Source organism: Lycium ferocissimum, chromosome 2 (assembly GCF_029784015.1).
Source record: "Lycium ferocissimum isolate CSIRO_LF1 chromosome 2, AGI_CSIRO_Lferr_CH_V1, whole genome shotgun sequence".
Taxonomy (NCBI): domain Eukaryota; kingdom Viridiplantae; phylum Streptophyta; class Magnoliopsida; order Solanales; family Solanaceae; genus Lycium; species Lycium ferocissimum.
The window spans coordinates 35,322,823-35,348,640 of NC_081343.1; the positions used below are offsets into that span (position 1 = coordinate 35,322,823).

General features: G+C 37.0%; 2 protein-coding genes across 3 annotated transcripts; one reads left to right on the top strand and one right to left on the bottom strand.

Annotated features, from left to right (window-relative positions):
• The first annotated feature begins 2,362 nt into the window (after nt 1–2,362).
• LOC132035611 (T-complex protein 1 subunit zeta 1) lies at nt 2,363–10,043 on the top strand. 2 transcript variants are annotated; one of them, XM_059425887.1, is made up of 15 exons: nt 2,363–2,509; nt 3,061–3,124; nt 4,166–4,301; nt 4,619–4,770; nt 4,872–4,919; nt 5,312–5,404; nt 6,220–6,326; nt 6,413–6,527; nt 6,614–6,700; nt 7,713–7,917; nt 8,046–8,140; nt 8,896–8,964; nt 9,072–9,179; nt 9,270–9,388; nt 9,733–10,043. In XM_059425887.1, exons 1-15 carry the CDS (start codon nt 2,376–2,378, stop codon nt 9,806–9,808), a joined length of 1,608 nt encoding a protein of 535 aa, XP_059281870.1. In that variant the 5' UTR covers nt 2,363–2,375; the 3' UTR covers nt 9,809–10,043. The 2 variants fall into 2 exon arrangements, with proteins under 2 accessions (XP_059281870.1, XP_059281871.1); XM_059425888.1 differs by lacking the exons at nt 2,363–2,509; nt 3,061–3,124 and adding an exon at nt 3,737–3,950.
• Nucleotides 10,044–13,407: 3,364 nt separating this feature from the next.
• LOC132035637 (ubiquitin receptor RAD23d-like) lies at nt 13,408–22,606 on the bottom strand. The gene is made up of 12 exons (XM_059425890.1): nt 22,414–22,606; nt 18,735–18,896; nt 18,505–18,558; nt 17,696–17,772; nt 17,519–17,575; nt 17,245–17,422; nt 16,185–16,319; nt 16,040–16,105; nt 15,915–15,962; nt 15,704–15,810; nt 15,488–15,566; nt 13,408–13,739 (listed from the first exon to the last, which is right to left on the bottom strand). The coding sequence occupies exons 1-12, from the start codon at nt 22,477–22,479 to the stop codon at nt 13,623–13,625; spliced, it is 1,146 nt and encodes a 381-aa protein (XP_059281873.1). The 5' UTR covers nt 22,480–22,606; the 3' UTR covers nt 13,408–13,622.
• Between the last annotated feature and the right edge of the window lie 3,212 nt (nt 22,607–25,818).

Sequence of the window (25,818 nt, forward strand, 5' to 3'; positions counted from 1 at the left end):
TAGGAAGCATAGATGAAGATCACATTTGTATAAGCAAGTATATTTTGTAGACTTTTGGAAACTTGTACATGATCCATGGGATACACTTAGATATGCACTTTTAAATGAAACTTGGGTCAAGATGCTAAACATTTTGTAATTTAATTTTAGTGAATAATTTGACTATTTTGGGAGTGTCCATGTCCACTTGTAATATTATAAATTTAGTACTTGCGTTGAACTTGGGCACTTAACTAGTTGTATTTGAGATTTTGAGTTGAATTTCATGCTTGGTATGAGTCTTGGATGTTGTAGCATGAAAAATATTCTTTTACTAAGTGCTTGATGAATTCTGAAGTGTTAGATTTAAATCAAAATAGGTGATGCCCATTTTTTTTTAATAATTGAATATTTACATTTATAAGGAGGTTTTTATTATAATTATATCCTTTTATGAAAAACTAAAAATTAAAGTCCCATGAGGCTTACGCCCCTTGCCTCGGGGCTTACGCCTCGCTGAGGCAGACGTAAAACGTCTCGCCTTACGCCCCCGCCTTTTAAAACACTGGTTTCAATAAGTGACATCCTCCAAGGGGATGCTACAAGCTTGGTATCAGATATCTCATAAGCATAGAAACATGGAACACATTGTGGATCTTGCCTAACTCTAGCAAAGCTGGTCTATACACAACCGGGCCAACTCGTTCAAGTACTTCATAAGGTACAATAAATCGAGGACTAAGTTTCTCCACGAAAGAAGATTATGAGATTTGACCAAAAAGGAAAACTTAGTCTGCCAAACTCAAGGAACTAATCTAATCTTCATTGGCGTATTTACTTAAGTCTATATTTATCATGAGAAGATTTAACCATTACAATTTTTTTTCCCAGAATGAAACTATAACTTAATAACCATTACAATTTCCATAATACACGTTGATGGGCCACAAGGAATCGTCTAAGCATACATATGAATTAATTTTTATCGCGCAATGTGTTTGTGAATAGCTTAATTGATATAATGTTATAAATTTGCTCCTTATAAAAACCTATTTGACAATATTTGCTATTAGAAATAACATGTAATTATCTGGTAAGTATTCCTGTTGGGATCAAAATAACAAGGCGGCAATGGGGACGCTCATATTTGCAAACTTTAAACACGATAAATCTGATGATAAAGAACACTATATTAAAAGAAGCATATTATTCTGATATGATTTGGCCAATTGGCCTATGAGAAAACTAATATAAAAACATAAAATTTTATTGAGAGAATAATCTCCCCCTAAACAAGACTCTTTAATGACTATATTGTGAATGTTATTGTCTTGTAGTTGTGGGATGGAGGTGTTCCAAGTTTTGTTTAGGGTGAAATTTTTCTCTCTACAATTTTTATAGTTTTATTTTTATTTTTTATTTTTATATATATTTGTTTTTCAATATGTAGGATGTTCTCCCAATAGTTTTTATATTTTTTAATTAGTTTCTCATATGTAGGCCAGTTAATCAAACCATATCAATATATTATACCTCTTTTAGTATAGTTTTCTTTGTTGTCCGATTATCGTGTTCAAAATTTGCTAATTATTAGCTTCTGCCTGATTATTTTGATCCCAACAATTCCACTATGTAAAAATTGTTTACACTGTCAATTTATAAAAGTCAAATTCATTTAGTACTCCAGTCTCTAATATTAGATTGTAAATTAGTACTATCATTCTGAAAAGGGAAAAGGGTCAAAAATACCCCTCTACTTTGAGAAAATGGCTAAAAATATCTTTCGAATTAATTTTGGGTCAAAAATACCCCTCGTGTCATTAAAGTTTTCAAATATACCCCTGTCTTAACGGAAATTCTCAAATCCCCCAAAACAATCCGATTTCATTTTTTAAACTCGCTCCATTATTAAAACCCAACCCAACTAAATAAAAAACGTGCAATCCTATGATCCCCTTTAAACATGTTGACCAGGGTGAAAAAATGTGACCGTAGGTTTTTATTTAGTTGGGTCGATTTTAAATAATGGAGCAGGTTTAAAAAATGAAATCAGGTTAATTTGGGGATTTGAGAATTTTCGTTAAAATATGATTATATTTGAAAACTTTAATGATGAGAGGGGTATTTTTGACCTAAAATTAGTTGGAAGGATATTTTAAGTCCCTTTTACCAAAGTAGAGGATATTCTTGAGCATTTCCCCTTGTAAAAATGATCACTTGTAACTCTGTTTTTTTGGTTCAGAAAAGGGTAGAAAGAAAAGAAAAAAGGAAAATAAGAGCCTTGCACACAAAGCCCTTAAACCCAAGCCCTCACTCGAAAAACAAACAACTCTATACACTTTGTGTGTAAACTCTCCTTGGATCTGGTATACCTTCCAATAACAACAAACAAAGAGATGTCTGTAAAGGTATTGAATCCAAATGCAGAAGTGCTCAACAAATCAGCAGCGCTTCATATGAACATCAACGCCGCCAAGGGTTTACAAGATGTTCTCAAAACCAATCTTGGTCCTAAAGGCACCATCAAGATGTCAGTTGAACCTTTTCATTTTTTACACTTTATTTGCAGTCTTCAATTTTTAATATCTAAATCTTTCTTTTTGGGGAAAAATTACGCTCTGGAAGAATATATTATTAGTATACAACATATACCTGGTGGGAAAGCATTATACATAAATGTATCAATCTTGTATAAAATGTGTTTATACCCATATATGTTGAAAATATGCACAAAGTGTGGGCTACATGGCGTAAATATTTTTCAAAAATAGACATAGAGCGTAATTTTCCAGAATATCTTTGTCTTCCTTTGGGAAAATTACATTGTATGATACCTGGGGGAAAGTATTTACCCGGTTTAGCCCATATTTTGAGTTTGTTACCTGGTTTAGCCCATATTCGTGTATAAACACCTTTTATTCAAGGTTGTTACATTATGTATAATGCTTTTCCCCCAAGGTATAATTTTGTATAATATTGCATATTGGGCTATGTGGCGTAATATTTTATGTTGGCTGTATATTTTTGAAAATTTCCCCTTTTTTTGTTTTGTCAGAGTCTAATGTTACGAAAAATTGACAGGCTTGTTGGTGGTGCTGGTGACATTAAGCTCACTAAGGATGGTAATACGTTGTTGAAAGAAATGGTCAGTTTATATCATTCCTGTTCGCATTTACATATGATTTTTTCGTGACCGGTTAGGGGGTAAATCGAACAACTGAAGAAAATGATGCGTACATTAGGGGTGTAAAATGAGAACAACTCTTAAAATGCATGAGCTGTAGTACATATATGGTCTTGAGAAATACTCACCCGCTAAATAGCGATAGGCCCAAGGTGTATTTTTCCAATATTGTATCACAACTAGACTTAATTATGACGTTTGGCTACTTAAGGTTGGGCCCCCCATGCTAACTCCAAGCTACACATATCTAGTCCCTGGCATGCTGGGACGGTTAGAGTTCCTCATCGGTTAAGTATATGAGCTGTTGTCTCCTTATATGGTTGTTGGCAATAGTCAACATTTTAGCTACCTTTTGATGGTCAACTTAGGCCCGAATCGGAGTTACCTTTTCCAAATAAGAACTTTGTCCGTTTTAACCATTTTATTTTGTTTTTGGGTATTTTGCTTCTTGATTTTGCCTTCTGTTATGAAACATGCTGAGTTAATGCTGCTTTTGGCATCAGATTTTGTGTTAATGTTGTCACTTGGCAGTGTCCTGAAAAATTATATTTGCAGATGCAGGGATAAGTCTGGAATTTAGGGGATTCCTACTTTTAGAGAACTCCTAGTTTGTTTTGAAAGAAAAATTATTGAGTAGTGACTAGTGAGTACTGAAGTGAAATGGGCTAAAAAAGGAGCGGATGGATATAGAGGATTCTTATAGCCAACCGCAACCAGTTTGGTATTAAGGCGTTGATGTTTCTATTTTGTGTTCAGAGAAGTCAAGAACAAGAATTAGTCTTTTCATGTAAGTGGAAACTAGGTCTTGTAACAAGATTAATGTACATCTCAATAACCAAAGCTTGTCTTAGTCTGGCTAGCATATCACCGCTGACTTAGCTATTACTGCTAAATTAAGAATATTATTTGAAGATAAGATTTGTCCTTGCGGTGAATAAATGGAAGATAAATGTTATTGCTCTCAGGTTATTGATTTAACTTTTTTGAACTTAAAAACTGCAGCAAATTCAGAACCCAACTGCAATAATGATTGCTAGGACTGCTGTAGCTCAAGATGATACTAGTGGGGATGGTACTACATCTACTGTGCTTTTCATTGGGGAGCTCATGAAACAATCTGAACGATGCATAGATGAAGGTTTGTCATACATATATACTTTTCCAAGCAACTTTATTGCCTTATTTTTCCATTCTACATCCGTGATTCTAGAAAACAAAAACAAAACAAGGAACTGTGCTGCTCTTTTTCATAAAAATAGCCCTCGAGCTTATTGAAAAGAAGAGAAAAAAAAATTGAAAGAGAAATTCTCAGAAAGGAAAAACATTCAATGACAAATTTCATTCTTTTTACTCGCTATTTCAGTGATTCAATATTGTGCGGTCCTTATGAAATCCTATGCATGAGTATCTCCTTTGGGTTAAATTAGGCAACCAATGCTTGTCCCTTTCTTGCAGGGATGCATCCTCGTGTGCTAGTTGATGGTTTTGAAATTGCAAAAAGAGCAACTCTACAATTTCTTGAAAAATTTAAGACTCCTGTAGTGATGGGTAATGAGCCAGATAAAGAGATATTGAAGATGGTTGCAAGAACGACATTGAGAACAAAGGTTTCTTCTGCAACTTTAATTTAATAAAAGATTTTGATTCTGCTGTTGATTCATTCTTCCTTTCCTACTGGTGCTAATGCCAATTTATTGTTTTGACGCAGTTGTATGAATCACTGGCTGATCAGCTGACTGACATTGTTGCGAATGCTGTGAGCACCCACTCTTATAAGTCTTCAAATTTTGGTCCTTATTTGGCTAGTTTCATTTTTTTTTTTGTGACATGGTATTCTGGAGAGGGACCTGATTTTTATCATGTTTGAAAGTTAGATGTATCGGCGGTCTCTGAAGGGAGAGAGTTCTTCATTGATCTATTCAGACATAAGTCCTGTAATAGGAGAGAAATACACCTAACATTTAATGCTGTGATGACCCTTTTTTGGGTTTTGTTGTTGTTGTTTTGGGGGGGTTGTGATTGATGATGCACGATGGACTATATTGGTTGTTTTCTGCATCATCATTCATTACTTTCTTTGCAACTTGTGTACGGGTTTTGTGCCAGACCTGTCAATAAAATTTCACTCTTTGTAACTTTGTGCCACAGGTGCTCTGCATTCGCAAGCCTGAAGAACCGATTGATCTTTTTATGGTTGAGATAATGCACATGCGTCACAAGTTTGATGTAGACACTCGTTTGGTATGTAAATTGCTACTCTTGGCCTTTCCACATTTTGGTTGACATTTCTATAAAATGACAATGGTAGTGAAAAATAGCTGCCAGCTATTGACAATGATAACATCACTAAGCAGAATAATGAACATCATATGCTGATTAGTCAACTTCTGGACTGGAGAATCAGAGTTTATAAATTTCAAAATTATTGGTGATTCCGGAGCAGATGCTACTTTTTCACATAAAATTTTAAATGTATGAACACTAGTTTAATTACCTCTTTCTAAGTTTAGTGGGTAGTAAAATAAAGAATTCTGTCTACCGAAAATATTTTCATAAGGTACACTTTTTAGTTTTTTTTTTTTTTTTTTTTTTTGAAGTTGATTTTATTTAGGATGGTGTAGAAGGAAAAGTATGATCAGACTTAGTTTTAAAAAAGGAGAGAAAATATGTCAGTGCTTAGGGTAGAGATAGTCATAGACAGTGAAAGATGCCTATATAATAAACCTATGCTTAATTGGTCAGAATAAAAAATTGAGCTGATGAATATTCTAACTGTGTTGGAGTTCTTGAAGATACATTAGCATGTGGGTTAAGGAAAGAGATGGTATAATGGATATTTATTGCATGCAGCCATGTAATTTTCACTAAGTATGCCAAAATGCTTAGATGTGGATGAACTTGTCCTCACTTCTGCATAATACTTCGTGCTGCCAGATGAAGACCAGAAAAATCGGGCTTTTTTTCCCTTCATCCTTTTGCTCAGGGTGTGGGGGGTACCGGAGAAACTGTCATGCAAATGTTTAATGTGTCACTTCATTAATTCTTGCTGTTGTTAGGTTGAGGGTCTTGTACTTGATCATGGTTCAAGACATCCAGACATGAAAAGGCGAGCAGAGAACTGCTACATTTTGACTTGTAATGTCTCTCTTGAATATGAGAAGAGGTAATAGTGTTAATCCAGATTCGCATTGCGTAAGTTTACTTTGTCTTGATGTGTTCATACCATTGATCAATCTTCTTCTTTCTCAGTGAAGTAAATGCAGGCTTCTTCTACTCAAATGCAGAGCAGAGAGAGGCTATGGTTACCGCAGAAAGGCGTTCTGTTGATGAGAGGGTGCAAAAGATAATTGACCTGAAGAACAAGGTATGTTGTGCAGTTGGCTATTTGGCATTGCTCGATTTTAGTGTGAGAAAATCTTAATAACGTCCAATGCTGCTGGTTCTCTGCAGGTTTGCGCTGGAAGTGACAAGAATTTTGTTGTTATTAATCAGAAGGGGATTGATCCTCCATCTCTTGACCAACTTGCTCGGGAAGGAGTAAGTTGTAATTGCTCTCTTTATTCAGTCTATAGTAGCTGGATCATATACTCTACCAAGCTTGCGACCTTTTTCATTTTTGGTTCTCTGGTTGCTGTGCTAGCACTTTGTGAACTAATTAGTCTGTTTGGTTATGCCTATACAACTTGGACTTGTCTTGGTAAAATAGAGAGAACTGCTTAGAATCCCTTTAATTCCCCCTCTCTTTGTTCTTTTGTTAGCTATACAAAGAAAGGCAGGGGGCCAAGGGCTTAGTGGTAATAAAAATACTTGAATGGATCCTAAAGACTCCAAATATCTTCATGAGGATCAACAAAGACATTTTGAAACTCGTGGAACTTATCATGAGCTGCGGTTTATTGCATAAGCTCTGTGTCTTTAAATATCACTTGTTTTCAACACTCAAAAAAGGTGCTGTGGGAGCATGCGGATGTGCTCGCTTTATTGCACAAGTTCTGTGCCTTTCGGAATAATTTGTTTTCAGGACTCAATCAAAGGATCTGCTTACCCCAACTTGTTTGGGACTAAGGCTGTTATACTCAATCAAAGCATCCATTAGAACAAATGCAATAAACTCTCTCCATTTTTATTATGTGCAAGAGCTTGAGTTGGTAGAAATATTGAGGAACGATAATTTAACTTAGTGACGTTTTATCCAAGGTTTCCTGTTTGCTAAAGTACTCTGCTCAAGCACCTGAATGCAAATGCAAGTTTTTACACCTTTAGCTCTTTCTTTTAGCAATTTCCTCTTGGTTAAATGAGGAAGGATAGCTTTTGGCACCTTTCTCTAATGCATTGTCACAACTTGCAACAGAAAATTTTCATTCTGTTTTGACATTTTACCATTTAGTACTTCTGGATCTTCTTTCCCAAAGTATTTTTTTCTCTAAAAACTAAAGATTGCAATTTGAACAGTTAAACGGGAGGTTGCATGACCTAACATGAACATAAAAACTTGTCTTCTTTTGACTACTTTAAACATTTTATGTAATCATTTTCTTTCATGTTCTAGATAATCGCGCTTCGAAGGGCAAAGAGGAGAAATATGGAACGTTTGGTTTTGGCTACTGGCGGGGAGGCAGTTAACTCTGTTGATGACCTAACTCCTGAGTGCCTTGGCTGGGCTGGGCTGGTCTACGAGCATGTTCTTGGTGAAGAGAAGTATACCTTTGTAGAAAATGTCAAAAATCCTCATTCCTGTACTATTCTTATCAAAGGTACTCTTAGGTGCTTAATGTTCGTCAAACCATTTTTCTGATTAATTGTATTGTTTGCTCTCGTGTTGCTTATCATCGTTGTGAGCTGGAGAAGTAGATCTTAACCTGCAGTGCCGTTTTCTTTGCAGGGCCTAATGACCACACAATAGCTCAAATCAAGGATGCAGTTCGTGATGGACTAAGGGCAGTAAAAAATACCATTGAAGATGAAGCAGTTGTACTCGTATGTTATACTTTTGCCAATATAAACAAATAATTTTGTTATTTGATCAGCAAGATATATCTGTGTGATTCCACATGGAAGCTCCTTCACATTATGTTTGTACCCTGCTTGTGTGTTATTTTATGCTGCTTGTTTATCTTTGATGACCAAGATTTGCATGCATGGGTCTTCTCCTAGGGCTTTAGTCTCGTGATATGTGGATTAGGCATATCATAGGTCCGAACCATATTGCAGGCAGAAGTGTGGTGTTTAAGTGGAAAAGGGTAGAGGGGTGGGCTGTTTTTCCACCGGAGTTTCAAATCGTGTGCCACTGGTGCTCAGGGATTTCTCGGTTATCAAAAAATGTCTGCATGCACAGGAACACGGTACGGTTTATGTGCGTATACGGCTAGAATCATGATAATCCTGTGCATTATTTGTGATCTTCTCAGTTGGCGCTAATGAATTGTTAGTGTCTTGTGTTGAACACTTACAGACAACAATGTACGGGAAGGGAAGGCCTTAATGACTTCATATCCAAAATCCCCCCCCCCCCCCCCCGGATTAATGGTGGTTACAGCTTCAACAATCAACTCTGACTCCAAAACTAGATGTGTTGCAAAATTACTGAATTTAAATTTGCATGCCTACATCTGATTATGGAATTTAAGCTTTCTCACTATTTCAAGTGTTGAAGCACAATTTACGTTTGTAATATGAAAATGAGGCTATGCATTTCCTATTCCTAAAGTGTAGTCTTGAATGCTGGCTTTCAGGGCGCCGGCGCCTTCGAAGTTGCGGCTCGACAACACCTGATTAACGAAGTGAAAAAGACTGTTAAGGGGGTATGTATATGGATTTATCACTGTCCACTACTTCCATCTGTTAAGTATCTACAAGTACCCTATCTGTCTTCTCACACTATTTGTTTGTCTCGACAATATATGTACAGCGTGCCCAACTTGGAGTGGAAGCTTTTGCTAATGCCCTCCTTGTTATACCAAAGACACTTGCTGAGAACTCTGGCCTTGATACTCAAGATGTGATCATTTCTCTGACGGTATCTAGATACTACTTCGAACCCATCTTTCGTGCATGCAACAATGGATACTTTAAATCAGTGTCTTTGTAACATTTCAACTCTTTTCAGGGAGAGCATGACAACGGAAATGTTGTCGGACTAAATCAGCACAGTGGAGAACCTGTAGATCCACAAATGGAGGGGATATTTGATAATTATTCCGTGAAGCGTCAGATTATTAATTCCGGGTATGTGGGAACTTTTCATTCATTTTTTGATTGCTGTGCTCTGTATGTGCATGTGTGTGTTTTATTCATTGTTTAAATTGCATCAACTATGTGGGAAGTTTCAAGGTAGGGGTAAGGTCTGCACAGACACTCTACCCTCCCCAGACCCCACCTTGTGGGAATATACTGGGTATGTTGTTGTTGTTATCTGGGAAGTCCTTTGCGGTGAGCATTGGTCATTTCCTGGAGTTCGATACCTCTTGTTCTTTGGCATCCCTTTGCTTTTGACAATCCCACAAAAGGGAGAGAGCCTCTTGATCTTGTTTTATGTGTCTAATTCTTATACTTTTTTTCTTTCTTTGCAGGCCTGTTATAGCATCTCAGCTGTTACTTGTCGATGAAGTAATTCGTGCTGGACGAAACATGAGGAAACCAACTTAGCTTTGTCTGTCTGAAGATACTTCTTAACAGATTTTCCTATAGTTCACATCTTGCAATTATTTTGGAGTTATCTGGGGGTAAAATTGAAGCAAGCAGAGATGAAATAGGTGTGGGGAGTAGGGTGTTCATTTGTTGGTTTGTATTGAAAATTTTGGTCCGCTATTTTTGATGTTTGATTTTTCAAATGTTATACTCCTATCAAATACCATGCCTTCTGAGGTGGTTTGCTTTTTCACCTTTTGATTTCAGTTTGTGCAATTCGATAATTTCGGTATTACTTTTTAAAGTTATATCCTATCAATCAAATTTTGAAATATAGAATTATAAGTTGTAATCATAATTCATGAAACTGATTTCTCAGGTTAGATAAGTTGATCAAGCAAAAAAGGAAAAACAATTAAAAGAAAACAAATTAAATCAAGTGCCAATGATGTTTCATTCTAAAATAAGCTTGTTCTTCATTTTAAAGGAAAGTAAAGAAAAAACATCAGACATATTATTATCAGAAGCCAAATGTCATGAACTATCAATCAATTTTAAAATGAATATGGTTGTCAGCCATTCAAAAGATTAGAATTAAGGTAATAAATCTTACCTATTATGGTTAACACTAAAGGAAATTGCATAATAACTTACGTTCGGAGCAAATTCTTCTATTAGCACTAACAGATAAGCATACGTGGAAAATTGTTGAGTTTTAAGTCTGTAATCATGAAGAGACAGTGTGTTTTCTTGACAGGACAGGACTGGTTCAAGCCTAAGGCTTTAAGCCGATCGCTTTAAGCCTACAAAATAAAGTGTCCAAGTGGATCAAACCATTTTTTCATTTTAATATTTGAATTATTTAAATATGAAGTTATTGACCTTCTACTTAGGAGTGAAACAATGAGATCACCCGATGATCAAGTTCTTAAAAAAGAAACATGTACGAAACTTTTTTTTTTTTAATTTTCAAAACAGATTGGTAAGAATGGAAATTATTAGGTGATAAGAATTTTGAAAAAACATAATGGTAACTTAGGATATTTTTTTATGCAACAATACTTTTCGATATGACATTCGTATTTCAATATTTTTCAAATAACATATGCTGTATCGAATACTGAAATTTTAAAAGTTTCTACACACCATTCTAGTAATGAAATACTAAGTTTCTCAATTTCCACTTGATAAATTCAACTTTTATCAGATTATACAGACCCCGAGTGGATAGAGAATCATGTTTTAAGTTTGTTTGTTATTGACAATAGAAGGTTATCTGAGAAAATAACAAGTTGATTTGAGCCTATATATGCATATTATTTCCTCCATGACGCAGGAAACAAATCAAATGTTCTGAATTCCATTTCCATGGTCGTGAAAAATGAACTTGTCAGCTTTTGTTGTCCATAGTATGACAATGCCGGGATTTCATTCTTTTAACATGTCCTTTGCAGAACAATTGGCATAAAGGAGTTATATCAATCTAAAATTGTGAAAAGATATAAGGTTTATACTCATCTTTCCCTTATGAATGTATAAGGTTGATGTCCTCAACTAGGAGGTTGTTTCCGTGGGGGTAGACTTGTTAAAAAGCCCTTGGCAGTTCAATGTGTAACAATTGCAAACTGCAGTGCAAGCAGATGCTAATGGATCTCTTAGATGGACAACTATTTGTAATTTGACCATAAAATGCCAGTTGTGTATTGAAAGCTGTCAACTAGCTATATAGCTATATCACTTCTCGTGAAAGATATGATGTTAGGAGGCTTTCGGAAACTGATCCTATGTGTACCTTTGAAAGCTCTTAGAGGTTGATCCAAATTTAAGTTTGATCAATCCATATTTTGTATTTTTTGCCACTAAATTCTACCGTTAAATTCATTGAACTTCTAAAATTATGAACTCTTTTAGTAATTTATCTCATACATACGCACAAAAGTTCCTTACTAACTGCAAACGTTCTTGATGACCTTTATTTCTAGTGGGCGTTAGGGGGGAGGGTTTTACCTTTCGCACTTTTGATCCTTGTTGTGATCGTGATCACACACGACACATTTGCACTTTTGCTATTTTGTGCTGGTCTTTAACTTTTGTCCTCAAGACAATAACTTTTTCGCGAGACATAAATTTATATTTGGGTTCACATCATAATATGCCACAAGTTATGTCGGGCCCTTAAAAAACTTATGCCCCACTAGACATAAGTCTTTTTTTGTGCAGATTGCGCTTAAAAGGCACTGGTCTTTAATTTTTGCCCCTCAAATTGTTGTTCTTCGCCTAAAAATTCATGGGTTCCGGGCTCGAAACCCTACTCAGTTAAAAATTTTAAAAAAAAATCGCAAGGCAGAAGTTTAGATTCACCAGACAGAGTTTTGGATTCGATCTGCCTTAAGGTAGATTTGCCTTCAGGTAGCAAACTGTTGAAGGATGTACTCTGGTGAAGACATGCTTACAATGGTGGAGAAGACCAGCAACTACGCTAACGTAGATGGTGTTTTCAAATTTCATGTCATGCCATCTTTTATTTGCTGGCAACCATGGAAAGTGAAGAAATCAAATTGAACATGGAGAGTGGATGAGTTTTGCAGTAGTTTAACATGATATTTAAACAAAGACAAATGGCTGAAGCAGTTCTATAGAAACAAACAACCTGCATAAGCAATTCTGTATGCTTTAAATGTGTTGCTGCCTTATAAGGGTAGAGTTTGCACCTTAAGGTAGAGTTTGCTACTAAAATTGAACCGGGGTTCGAACTCAGAACCTTAAGGTATTAGGTGAAGGACAAAATTAAAGACCAACAATTTGAGGGACAAAAATTAAAGACCAGTGCCTTTAAAGCACAATCGTGCAAATGACCCGACATAAGTTTGATTTTGACGACCAGCCCATTTGAAGGGCAAACTGTGCAGTTTTCTCTAGTTCTTTAATGGTGATTCTTTTCTCGCCAACTTCATTATGGTTAAGTTGTCCCCAAGAATTGGCGAAAATGTGACAATTCTCTCCATATCTATTCATGACTATTGGCTACTGACTAGTCATTAAAGGCTTGTGTGCCGTGTCTGCTTTTATACAGGTTTAGTTAGATTCGTTAGATCTAGCATGTCTTCGACATCATTGGTGCAAATCAAGTACGTTGGCCAATTAAGTTATTGGTTTAACGATATACTTGAATTGTCAAACTAAAGAAAAAAAAGACATCATTGGAGGAAGAATTCCAATAACTTTCACAAGTCAAGGATGCATGAAATACCACCGGAAAGAAAAAGAGAAGGAAGAGCGAGAACAAAGGAAGCCTATTCATGCCGGTGGTATTCCTTTGAAACATGACTCAAACAGCTAATCGACTCTTTCAGAACAAATCAAAAGATAACTTCAAACACACACAAACAAGAACTGAACAAAAAACTAAAACAGCTAAGTCGATGCCATCAGCAGTTGCTGTTAAGCATCTTAAGTTGACCAAAAAAAAAAAAAAATCATTGGCAAAATTAACAAAAACAGACCACAATAAGAATGGCAAACATATTGAAATCGGCACATAACACACTTCACAGGGGAAGAAACTTGTTATTCTTGCCAAAGCCCAGAAAAGCTTGCAACTTAATGGCACTTGAACAAGAAGATGAAAGCTTGCAGGTACTTTTACTTATATAACATGTCCATTATAGATATAGTTTTAGATCCAAGACTATTCATCCACTGTGAACGAAGGCATTGAATTACTCCACATGGCAAGATAGAAAGTATGTCACACGGATTTAGAAGAAAGAAGATCAAAAACAAAGTATAATGAAAACTGTAAGAGGTCAAAGTGGACTCTGGTTCATCCATGTCATTCATCAAACTCATGCATGTGATCTAACAGATAGTTTGCAGCCAGCTCCTCATTTTTGTTGCATGCAAAAAATACTTGCAACACCAAAGCTCGATCGAAACCCATAGCTTCAAGCTGTTAAGATCAACACCACAAAAGCAGAAACGGTCATGTCAAAATAATATTTCATGTCTGCTAAAGCTCAGTGAAATATATATCACAGCTGGATAAGTAAAATTTGGAAGACCGAGTAGACATCTATCATAATTCGTTTCTTTTTCAGCAAACTCACAGCTGATATATCCACAAAATTGATACAACAGTAAAATTGTGATATACATTTCACTGAGCTTTTACTGTTGCATCAGTTTTGTCGATAGGTAGGGAAGACCAAAACATACGCAACTTTTACTGTTGTATCAATTTTGTGCATATATCAACTGAGTTTGCAGAAAACAAATGATAAAACAGACCTGATGGTCCTTCCTGGTAAATCACATGTGATGCAGCATGAGACTACCAAGTTAGAGCAGCCATTCTTGCTTACAGGTTTGAGTGGATTCGCTACAGAAGTCATACATTACAGGTTTGAGAGGATTCGCTTAACTAGGTGAAGAGCAATCTATTTTTATGAGCTATTGTGTGAAACCCACACGAGCAAGAATTTTTCATGGAAAAGTGGTAATGAGGAAGCAGCAACATCCCTCGCGTGTCGTGCAGGGTGCAAAATGGTGTTAATGTTTTTAGGCACCCAAAGGTGAGGCTTAGTGGTCTGTGAAATGAGATGTAAATCATGGGCGACAAGGGTTCAAATTTTGGCGAAGACTAAAAATGATTTCTTCCTATTTGACCAAGTCTTGGCAGGAAAAATTACCCGATGTTGTGCTGAGGCACTGTAGGTACTCGGTCGAATAATTGAGGTGCACGAGATCTAGCCCGACCACCAGTATAATTTAAAAAACAAAAGAACACATGCTGGCACGTGTCGCCTAATGTTTTCCACAGATTTACCATTTGGCCATTGATATGAGGAATAAGAGGCACTAAAAAAGGTAATTCCAGATAAATATGGTACAAAAATTGAATGGTCACAAAAATTGAATGGTGTACCAAGTAACTCATTCACATGGCCATGGGTTCAGAAGCATATAAGAGCACTATGGTTCTTGGGAAATGTCAGATCTAAGGCAGGTAATGGGAGAAGAATATCCTTTTGGAATGATATATGGATATGACAGAGACCGCTCAAAGAGCCTTTGCCACAGATATACCATTTGCCTCTTCACCGTGATGCTAAGTTGTGAAAGAGCCTTTGCCAATGATTTACCATTTGCTCCGTGATGCTAAGTTATGAGATTACTCCGCCGAAGTAGTATGGCAGCTAAGGCTAAGAAGAAATGTAAATGCTTGGGAATTACCTGTGCTAACTGATCGTAGAGGTAACCCAGATGAAATAGAAAAACTTTGGTGGATTCCTAGCAGTAAAGGCTATTTCTTGTGAGACCTTACAGAACAATTCATGTGGGGGTGAAAATGTCCAGAATGGCAAGGAATGCAAATCTGAGAAACAATGGCCTCTTTCTAAGGTGACCTCTTTCACATGATTTAGCAGCCTGCCAATCTTGTTCTACACATGATAATATACCAGAAAAGGGTTTCAACTTATGTAGTAGGTGCTACATGTGCAGGGTAGAAGCTATGGCTTCGTATTACGTAAGGGAAGAGTATAATTCCGACAACATGCAAAGGCAACAGTGATCACTCTGAAGTCCCCCAATACACCCCCCCCCCCCCACTCATACAGGAAAACTGTCATGAAGTGACCAACTCTAACTGAACCTGAAACCATGTGGCACAAGCTAAAAGATATATAAAGAACCTACTCGTTCAATGGCCTCACGCTCTTCAGGTGTGACAGTCACAGCTTGTGGTATAGCCCCTGCCGGCTGCCCGGGCACATTCCTGATAGCACCACATAGTGACAAAGTCAGCCACACATACAGATACGAAATGTCAAAGAAGGGGTTTGGGACAGCTAGAAGCTAAAATTACTGTGCCTCATGCATCCAGCTCCCTAATTCAAAACAAGAAGTTCTCACCCCTCCCCCTCAACAGGTTCGTTGATGAGGCGCAAAAAGTCAGCTTGATGTTCTTGAATCATCCGCATCAATTGAGGATTTTGCTTACCCAACTCCTGGAGCATAGGCTGCAGAGTAAAAAAAAAACCGTCATGGTTCCAGAAAACATTTGTAAATGCTTTGATGCAAACAAAATTAAAAGCGCACATGTGTGTGTGTGTGTGCACGATACCTGCAATATCTGTGGGTTTGCTTGCACCATTGCTCGAAGGGCTTGAAACTGTTGACGGAAAAAAGAGGCTATATAAAATTATGCTTACAAATTAATAACCAATTTTACAAAGGCAGGATGTGTACCTGGGGACTATTGCTTAAGAAATCTAAATTTCCAGCTCCAGCATTTGAACCCACATTTGGAAGGCCCTGATGGTAAATTTAGGATAATTTTAGCATATTGAATAACAAGTGAAAGCACAAACTTAATTCTCTAGCGAATCACCACCTGAGGAAAGAGGTCCAAAGGATTAGCATTTGGCCCACCGGACGGAACTGCTGGCTGTGAGGCCTGAACTGGAGGATTTACTGCCTGTCCGCTGGCAGGAGCGGCAGGTGGAATTTCTGCTTGCTCAGGAATACCCTGAAAAAATCAGTGTACTTTAAAGTCAATAAAAAGAAATGACTATAGAAGCCAAGAAAATACTTGAATCTAGCATAACACACAAGCACTAACTGCCAGCAGAACTTGAACATTTTCTTACTTTTGAACTAACTATATTTTCTGGGCAAAGTAACTACAGGAGAATATGAAGCTTCAGGGAAGCTACCATAGAAGGCATCTGATGCGTTCTATGCACAAAGTAAAGAACAATCAATCAATTAGCTCCACCTCAATCTCAAACTAGATGGGGTCGCTATATGAATCCTATATATCCGGTTATCAATAAATAAATCATCTATATCCATCCGCTCTACTCGAGTCTATTTCATTCAAATACTAAATAATTTGCCTTCTATAAGTTAGGAATCCTTTAAAACTACAGGTTCTTTAAATATTACACTTATTTCTTCATGACATACAAATCTAACCACACTAAAAAGAGTCATGGCATACGTAGGACCTAGTATAAGTATAACAAGTAACAACTAAACCTTAGTGGCTTAATGCCAACTAGTTGGTGTTGCTTGTATGATCCTTGGCTTCCATTATATTCCGTTCTTAGCTAAGAAAAAAGAGGAATTGTTTAAGTATGGTCCCAAGGTCACAACATGAAGAATGAGGATAAAGCCAAAGTGACAAAGAACATGGAAGAAAAAACACCTCAAACATAGCAAAAATATAAGCCAAGGAAACAAAAGAGAGAGAACTTGGTCATTCAGGAAAAGAGCAGCAGTAATATGATAACACAGTAGACAAAACAATATTCAAACAGCTGAACCCCCAAAACATGAATAAATTCTCCTAACCCACAGTTAAGGAGACTTAGAAGTGATTGTCAGCCAAAACTGAAAAGTGCTAGAGATGAGTAATGGAGTCAAGAAGATTTAAGCAACCATAAACTCACGGAGTACAGGTATTCAATAGCTCTCTCTGGATTGTTAAATGCAGCACGTAGAGCACGCACAACTGTATCCCTATCCCAACTTCCACCACCCATATCAAGAATTTGTTGAACCGTAGCTTCCAAGGTATTACCAGCAACAAGATTTGATGCCGCTTGGCCATACACATCTGTCACAGGACTGTTTGACAAAGAAAGTAAAATAAAACATGACCTAACTAATCACGTAGCATCACCAAAAAGTAATTTTTTAGTCCAAGATATCATATGCACTCACTTAGCAGTAGCTGGCGCAGCAGCAGGAGTAGGAGCAGACTCAGGAGCAGATTGTGCACTAAAAAAAAAAAAAGAAGCAGGAAAAGCTTAAGCTAACTAAACCACAAACATGAAAATTCTTCCAAGTATCTTCCGGCCACCGGCAACAGTAAAAAGTTGTGGCAAAACAGAAACTCACGGTGCCACATTTGCCGCAGGTGCTTGAGCTGCTGTTACTGTCTGTGTAGATTGGCCTGTGGATGTTGCAGGTTGGGCCTAACCAAACAGATATTATCAGCTCCAAAATAACCATTCTAGATTCATACAATCACCTTTAAATGGTTCACAACATAAGATGTTACACTTCAAGTGCCCCAGAATAGCACAGGTAATATAATAATTTCACAAGCCTCAACAAAATCATTCTCTATCAGTGCATAGTTCAGCTACGAAACTCATAAACCAAACGTGTGTCTCCACATTACAGGTGTAGGTTACAAATAATATCTCCACTCATCACATGTTCTTCACGACAGGACAACATCATAAGGATATCATCAGCTCCCAAATAACCATTATAGATTCATACAATCATCTCCAAATGGCTCACAGCATAAGATGTTAGACTTCAAGTGCCCCAGAATAGCACAGGTAATATAATCATATTACAAGCCTCAGCAATACAAGCCTCAGCAAAATTACTCTCTTTCAGCACATGGTTCAGCTACAAAATCCATAAACCAAACAATATACAAGTACAGGTGTAGGTTACAAAAACAATCATCATTCATCACATGTTTTTTTCTGCAACAGGACAACATAAAATATACAAGGAACGTACTTATCAGATCAACAGTATATATATGTGTGTGTGTAATTTAAAGGAAGCTGAACTCAATCTCAATCATCACACCAGAAACAGATATAGCCAAGTCCAGCAATGGAAGAAAGTGCATTAAAGAAGCTCAAATGAAAAAAAGAACTTCCAGCAAGCAATTAAGCTCTCACCGAATTTGAAGGTGCTGGCTGTGTAGCTGAGCTTCCACTTGTTGAAACCTTATTCTACAAGGACCATGGGAGGACAAAAATATGAGATGAACCGTCATCAGCAAAAGAAACAGAAAAATCTGTATTCATACGGCTCATGGCAGCATGAAGTACCCTCAAAATCATCTGGGAACAATAGCTATTTCTAACCGAACAATAGAAAAGCTTTAACTACTTTGAAGAATTGGTACCTTGGAAAGCATTATAACGACAAAACTATTTTCAGCAACTTTGTTTTCCTCCAACGTTGTAGTGTCCTTGAGAACTTTACCCTGGTGGATAAGCATCTGCTGTGCAGCGGGGTAGACATCTTGACCTTGAGCTGTTTCTATGCTTTTCTTCACATCAGCAACCTGAATATTTATTATATGGACCACATCAGTTTGTGCAACAGAGGAAAAAGAGAAGGAAAAAGGAAAGAAAGAAAGCTGATGAGGAAATTAAAAACATGAGTGAGATCAGGGCTTTTTGTTTAGAAGTAAAAATGAAGAGATCAACACTTGCAATGCTGTTCTGATTTTTTTGGTTGCTAAATTTACTCTATTTTTGAAGAAGAAAGGGTGTATACATGTGATGTATACAAGGAGGACTTTAACTAGGGGAGAAATATAAACAGCAAAAAGGCAAAATTAGGAAGGCAAAGTAGCTGTAACTGCTGCACAAGCTCTTCAACCATGCCTGCACACTATTGTTTGCACTAAAAGAAGGTAATGGTAACCACAAAAAGAAAAAAGGAAAAAAAAACAGATATCAAAGAAAAGCCAAACAGAAAGAAAAAGAAAAGCAACGCAGTCTTCTGAATTTGCTGCATGCAGGAGGTTTCATCATCCTCATGGCATTGATGTACTTCTAATTCTCTTGAAATGTTGGCGAGTAACTGTAGCTTCAAGAACACAGGACCAAACCGAATTGCACTCATGAGGGCCTTAATAGGGAAGTGGGCCCTATAAAGTGCTTAAAAAGGGAGGTCTTGGGCCTAATTCAACCCCAAAAGCTAGCTTATGAGGTGAGGAATGCCCAAAACCATATAAAGAGATAACAGGCCATGCCCTCAAGCCCCGTACGCCCATGACTAAAATTTGGAGCGTGGAAACCATAATATTATAGTATAAAAATTGGAATGGGTACGACCTTGATACTATGCTAAGCAACTGGACTTTCGACCAAACTCAATTCCAAAAATAGCTTATGACGTGAGGATTGCTCATAACCATATAAGGAAACAACAGTTTACTCTCAAACAATGTGGAACCCTTAACATCGGAACCTTGATATTTGTTGATCAATGAATATTATGAAGAAAGATTTTCCAGAGAAAACCCTCATCATTACTCCTCTACTCTAAGCTATTATTTTTGATAAGTTAGAACTTAGAAGTAGTCCTCTACTCTAAGCTATCAAAACCGCTCCATTTGAGATGACGATCGTATAAACGTGCCAAAAGATCATCAATTGATTAGCCAGTTGCCAGAGTCTCCATTCAGTTTTATCGCCTAAGTGACACCATTTCTAGATACCGCTACACTTTCGGAAGGGCAACATTTATTTTCTTTAAGATAAAAAGAATTGTTTAAGGAAAGTGAAGACCTTGTTAAGACGACAGCGATGTGTCCACAAGAAACAAATCAGAAATTAAAGAAAAAATAAAAAGATAACTCTAAGTGCCTACGAAAATCTCTAAATGTTACCTCAAGAACAATCTTTTCTTCTGTCTTGCACCATTTATTATATCACATATATGTGAATGGTGTACCGCCACACGGTTAATGTTTTCTGTACAAGTGCACCAATTAAATTTTTTAATAAATCTTCCAACTCCTGCGCCCTATTGAAGAGGTAACGTTTATAATGGGCTGTTCTAACAGCCCATGCTCAGAATTTTCTGAACAATAGGAAAATCTCTACAAAACGTTTAGCATAGGCTGTCTAACAGTTATCTACAAAGCAGGAAAATCTCAAAAGCCATTAACCAAGCAAGCTTCGATTCTGTATCCCCTTCTAGATTCATCAGAAGCACACTTACACTTTTCTGTACAGTAAGATATACGAGCTTATCGTCCCCACCCATGAGAAATGTGTCTGAATTTGTCAAGCCTCTTCAAGATAGATGCAAGAACGGTTGCACCCAAGGATGTGACCTAGTGGTCAATGAAGTGAGAAAGGGAGATCAGGTTTCGAAATCCAGTGAAGACAAAAAAATGTATTATGTGATTTCTTCCCTTCGACCTAAAACTCAATAGGTAGAGTTGCTTGGTATCTATGTTGGTGGGAGGTAACAAGAATTTGGTGACTTAGTTGAGGTGTGCACCAGCTTGCCGGACACCATCGTTATAAGAAAGGAAAGACAGACGCAAGAACGGCAAAGCAGGGTAAAAAACAAGTTGGTTTTCTTTCTAGAACGTAAGAATCAGCCCCTTGGATAATACATATTGCCTTTAGCAGGATACTATTGTTTCCCAAAACGTAGTCAACTCTCTCCTTCGAAAAGATTCAAAATTGAACAAGAGAAAATCGAGAGAGGAGTCCTGACACCACCCAATCGACAATCAATCACCTTGCTGACAGAAGGAAAGATTCTTTTTTTTCTTTTCTGTTGTAGAGGGTAAAGGAAAGTACTGACTAGAAGGGAAGATCCTATTTCTACCAAGATCATTTTCTTTCCTATTCCTACGCAAGTTTTTTTTTTTTTTATGACATGGGAACCCGCAGCAGCTACCCTTCGGGTGCGCACAGGGTAAACTATTCCTACGCAAGTTATGATATCACATAACTGACCTAGCACTCAAACAGAGATAGAGCTGAAACAGAGAAACTCCATCAACACAACCAATGGCTCCACTAACATTAGAATAAACAATTAAAAGCGCTCCCAAGTCCAAACCAAATAGAAAACACTCCAAACTACCCTTGCCAAGAAAAAACAAGAATTTGTTTCCTTAAAAAATAACGGACTTGCCCCCAAGCTTCCACCGGTTAAACTTATGCAGAAAATAATGATTTGAAGCATTCCTAGCAACCAAGGTTTTGATGCAGATAGCCACTAAGCAAAATAGTATAAACTAGAAAATCCCAAACAGTAGCAGCAGGTATTTGCTCTTCATAGTGCTTATATAGGGCAGTCCAGAGTCTGCTCAATAGTAAATAATCATTCACCGGAATACAATTCTACTCGAACAATCCGCATAAAATTACTTAGCAGCATTCTATACTATCAATTCACGAATCAAAACAACAACATCAATATTACTCGAAACAACCGCCCTCCCAACCCATGCACCATTAGAACCTATAATTCGCAAACAAAGCTACCATTCTGCAGCTTTCATCAGGTTGCCACTAACTTTGACTCGAACTATAAATAGAGTTAAATTTTTGCCACAATTTTCCACATTCATTACTTTAGGAGTATTCAGATATTTGCTCTTCATAGTGCTTATATAGCAGGGGAGTATAGAATCTACTCAATAGTAAATAATCATTCAACTGAATCCAAACCCAATTCTACTAGAGCAAACTGCATAAATTTACTTAGCACACTGTCAATTCACTAAATAAAAACAACATCAATATTACTTGTTATAAAAACCCTCCAAAACCATCTACCTAAAATTCGCTGCCACTAACTTTGACCCGAACTATACATACAGTTAATTTTTTGTTACAAGTCCACATTAATTACTACAGAGTGACAGTCAAATCACTTTTTTTAGTAATCAGTGACTTAAATCCCTAAATCCACGTCCGCCGGTTGGAAACCCTAATTTAGACTCCAATCGCTGCAACAACAACTCAATTTCATAACTGCACAAAGCTTTCACAAACATAAAAACACGTATAAGATATATATAGAGAGAGAGATCGATTAGTTACTGTTTCTTCGGGTTTCACTTCGATCTCGAAGTGCGTGCCTTTCAGAGTCTTCACAAAAATCTTCATCTCCAAACCCTAATTTACACGTGTCCGTCCACTTCCGTCACCGGCAACTGCAACTTCCGGTGTTAAATATGTAAACGGTGTTTATGGTAAATTTTGCAGAAAGAAGAGAGTCTTAAGACAGTGTAAAGGGTAGGTAATGTCTTTATCAAGGCATTATATACCTGAAAAGGAAGGGAAATGATTTGGTTACCGCTGGTTCCGTGACAGCTCACAAATCCACCAATAATATGAAGCCACGTCAGGTACAGCGGTGTTTTATGGATTACGTTAGGTAAGTTAGGCTTGCTTTAATTGTTTTTGTGACCATATAAATGTATTTATTTATTACTCCCTCCGTCCCATAATAAGTGTAACCTTAACTAAATTTTTTCATCCCATAATAAGTGTCACCTTAGGATATCAATGCATATATTGACTAGTTTTTTCCAACTTTTTCCTTGGACAAAATATGGCAAGTTTCTTTATTCAAGGCCAAAAGTTGGATTCACAATGTCAAATTTTGGATTTCACGTGAAAATGAAAGTTTTGGCCTATCGAAGATAGGATTAGTAAGAGGCAAAAGAAGTAGTAGTACTCTAAATGATGATGGTTGGATTCCCAATGTTAAAAGATGAACCCTAACTTAACGCTTGCTAATCATCAAGAAGATTTTTTTTTTTAACATAAGGGTAATTTGGTAAACTTTACACTTCATTATTAATGTCTTAATATGCGTGTTTTTGGCTAAGGTGATACTTAGTATGGGACGGAGGGAGTACTACTTGGTGCGCAGGGATGTATTATTCGAATTAAATTGAAAAATCACTGAGCCGAATCTTTTTATTATTTGATTTGGTTTATCAGTTTTTTATCTGGTTTCGGGTGAAATATCTTTAACAAATGTCTTTTTAGTTTGATTTCAAATTTATATTATGGTCCCATCGGTAAAAGAAATCAATTAATATTGAAGAATACCTATTGTTTACCCGTAAAACGGTTCAGTTGAATTTGTACACATGGTCAGGGACACGTAGATCAGAGTAACCAATAAGATTAAGATGCTAGTATTGAAATATCATAAATGTCACGCCCCGAACCATGGCCTGGGTGTAACACGACACTCGATGCCTGACTGCATGTGACCGAGCAAACCACATGGCTTGCTGACTCAACATGGGCATGAACTAATGCAGAATAACCGATGAACATGCATAATTTAAGTAGAGCGTGGGATCATAAATCATAAGTCTGAAAATATCATAATGCGGAATAGTCTGAATGAAGATAATAAAAACGAGTCAAAATGGCTAGACGACTCCGAATATCTGACATAACATAACGACTGGTGCTGCAAAACCCCTATCATGAATCTGAATTGTAGAACATACTTGCTGGGACAAGGCCCTCAGCATATCTTAACTGCATAATTGACATAAATGTAAATAATGACTAAACCTCGAAGAAGATGGGGCTCACCAAAAGCTGATACGTGAATGATCCTACTGAGCAGATGCGTCGTCCTGTAAATCCGTACCAGCATCATGAAATGCAGGCCCCCGGGCAATAGAAAGGGAACGTCAGCACATTGAATGTACTGGTATGGAAAGCAACTGAATGAAATAAACATGGCACATGAAATAACATAATGAGAGCTGAAACTAAAACTAAAACCTGATCATGAACATGAACACACACACACGCACACACACGCATATATATAATCATGAGTAAAAACATTTTAAGTGGGGAGCGCATAAATGTAACCGACAACATGAATCACCACGTGGATATGTGGAGTCTGGTACCTGACCCGACCGGTAGAGCTCTCATACCTTGCCAGGGGTATAAGATATAAACATGGTATGAAAGGATCCAATCAATAAAGTATGAAGGAATCGTCCTAAACATGGGCGGAGTGATCCTTATCCTATGGTGGCTAACGTAGTTTCAGGCTATTAAAGCCTTCTCGATAATCTGTACAACTCCTAAAAACATGAACATAATATATATAGGTGGCATCTGAGCCCACAGTTTTTCATAAAACGTGACTTGGATGATACATGGATGTAGTTACATAATATACTTGCATGAAAACGTGTAAATATGCAGAGCGTTTCATGAAAGTAAACATAGTTATTAATAACTTGCATGTAAGAACCCATGGAATGCACAGGATGGGTTTTTCATGGATTACGAAAAGTGATTCTCAATAATCAAAATGGAATATCAAGAACACAATAACGAACTACGTATAGAAACATGGTACATCATGATATATAGACTTAGGGTTATCATGAACATATCTAAAACCCTAGTTTTAGTGAACTCTTGTATAATCATGGAGGAACGTGGTGTACGGAAGAACAAAGATGTTCCCACACGTGGATAGAAGCCCTACATACCTAGTAATGCTCCAAAACTTGTAATAGAATTCCAAAACATTAAACCTTGAGCCTTGAGATGGGTTTTCTTGAAAACCCTAGGTTAGGAACAATGTTTTCCTCATTAGATTACATGAATATATGTTAGAATTGACTTGGAATGATTGGAATAGGCTTACCTTGGTGTTTTGAATTATTGGGAGAAGAAAACCTTCGTTCTAGGGCTTGGAGAATGTGAAAAGTGGAAAAAGAACTGAACATGAGGTATTTATAGTTAACTATGTTGGGAATTTATACGGTCAACTTATACAGTCCGTATAAAGTTATACGGTCCGTATAAATTGGCCGTATTTGACAATGATTAAAATTTCAGAAACTGAAATTTCCCAAATGAGTTTCACGAACTAAAATACAGTTCGTATAACATTATATGGTCCGTATAGAAGCATTTCACAAACTTGGCAGAAACTAGAATTTTTCCACTTGTGTAACACGGATTGAAAATACGAGCCGGATAATAATATACGGTCCGTATAACTGGTCGTACAAATGGAACTTTGCTGAACTGAGACGAATTTATTTTCGACACTTCTCATCTGGTCTTCTAAGTCTCAAATCATGAACGTAACCTAGTTTAAGGTACGAGGTGTTACAGTAAATAGATGCGAATAAGATAAAGAAAGAGAGAGAGAGAGCCTGGATTATAGATGTTTGTCTGAGGTTAAACTCCTCTTGCTATCGATGAGCTATGACTCCGGAGCTTAGTAAAGCAATAGCAAGAATATAAATTGTACAGAAATGTGAGAGTAAGAAGAACTGTGTGTATTAGCTTGAATATCGTGTCCCTTATAATATGAATTACCTCCTCTATTTATACTTAGAGCTAGGGGAACTTATTCCATGTGTCGCGCCCCTGCTTATACTAAACCTTAAATGCATGATAATAATGTACAATAAAGAGAGTCATAAAGTTGCAATA

Coding starts and splice junctions, on each gene's coding strand:
- LOC132035611 (XM_059425887.1), top strand. CDS start 2,376: ATGTCTGTAAAGGTATTGAATCCAAATGCAGAAGTGCTCAACAAATCA. Junction 5,405..6,219: donor TTGATGTAGACACTCGTTTG/GTATGTAAATTG, acceptor TGCTGTTGTTAG/GTTGAGGGTCTTGTACTTGA. Junction 6,701..7,712: donor ACCAACTTGCTCGGGAAGGA/GTAAGTTGTAAT, acceptor TTCATGTTCTAG/ATAATCGCGCTTCGAAGGGC.
- LOC132035637 (XM_059425890.1), bottom strand. CDS start 22,479: ATGAAGATTTTTGTGAAGACTCTGAAAGGCACGCACTTCGAGATCGAA. Junction 17,576..17,695: donor CCTGCGGCAAATGTGGCACC/GTGAGTTTCTGT, acceptor TTTTTTTTTTAG/TGCACAATCTGCTCCTGAGT. Junction 16,106..16,184: donor CTTTGGACCTCTTTCCTCAG/GTGGTGATTCGC, acceptor ATTTACCATCAG/GGCCTTCCAAATGTGGGTTC.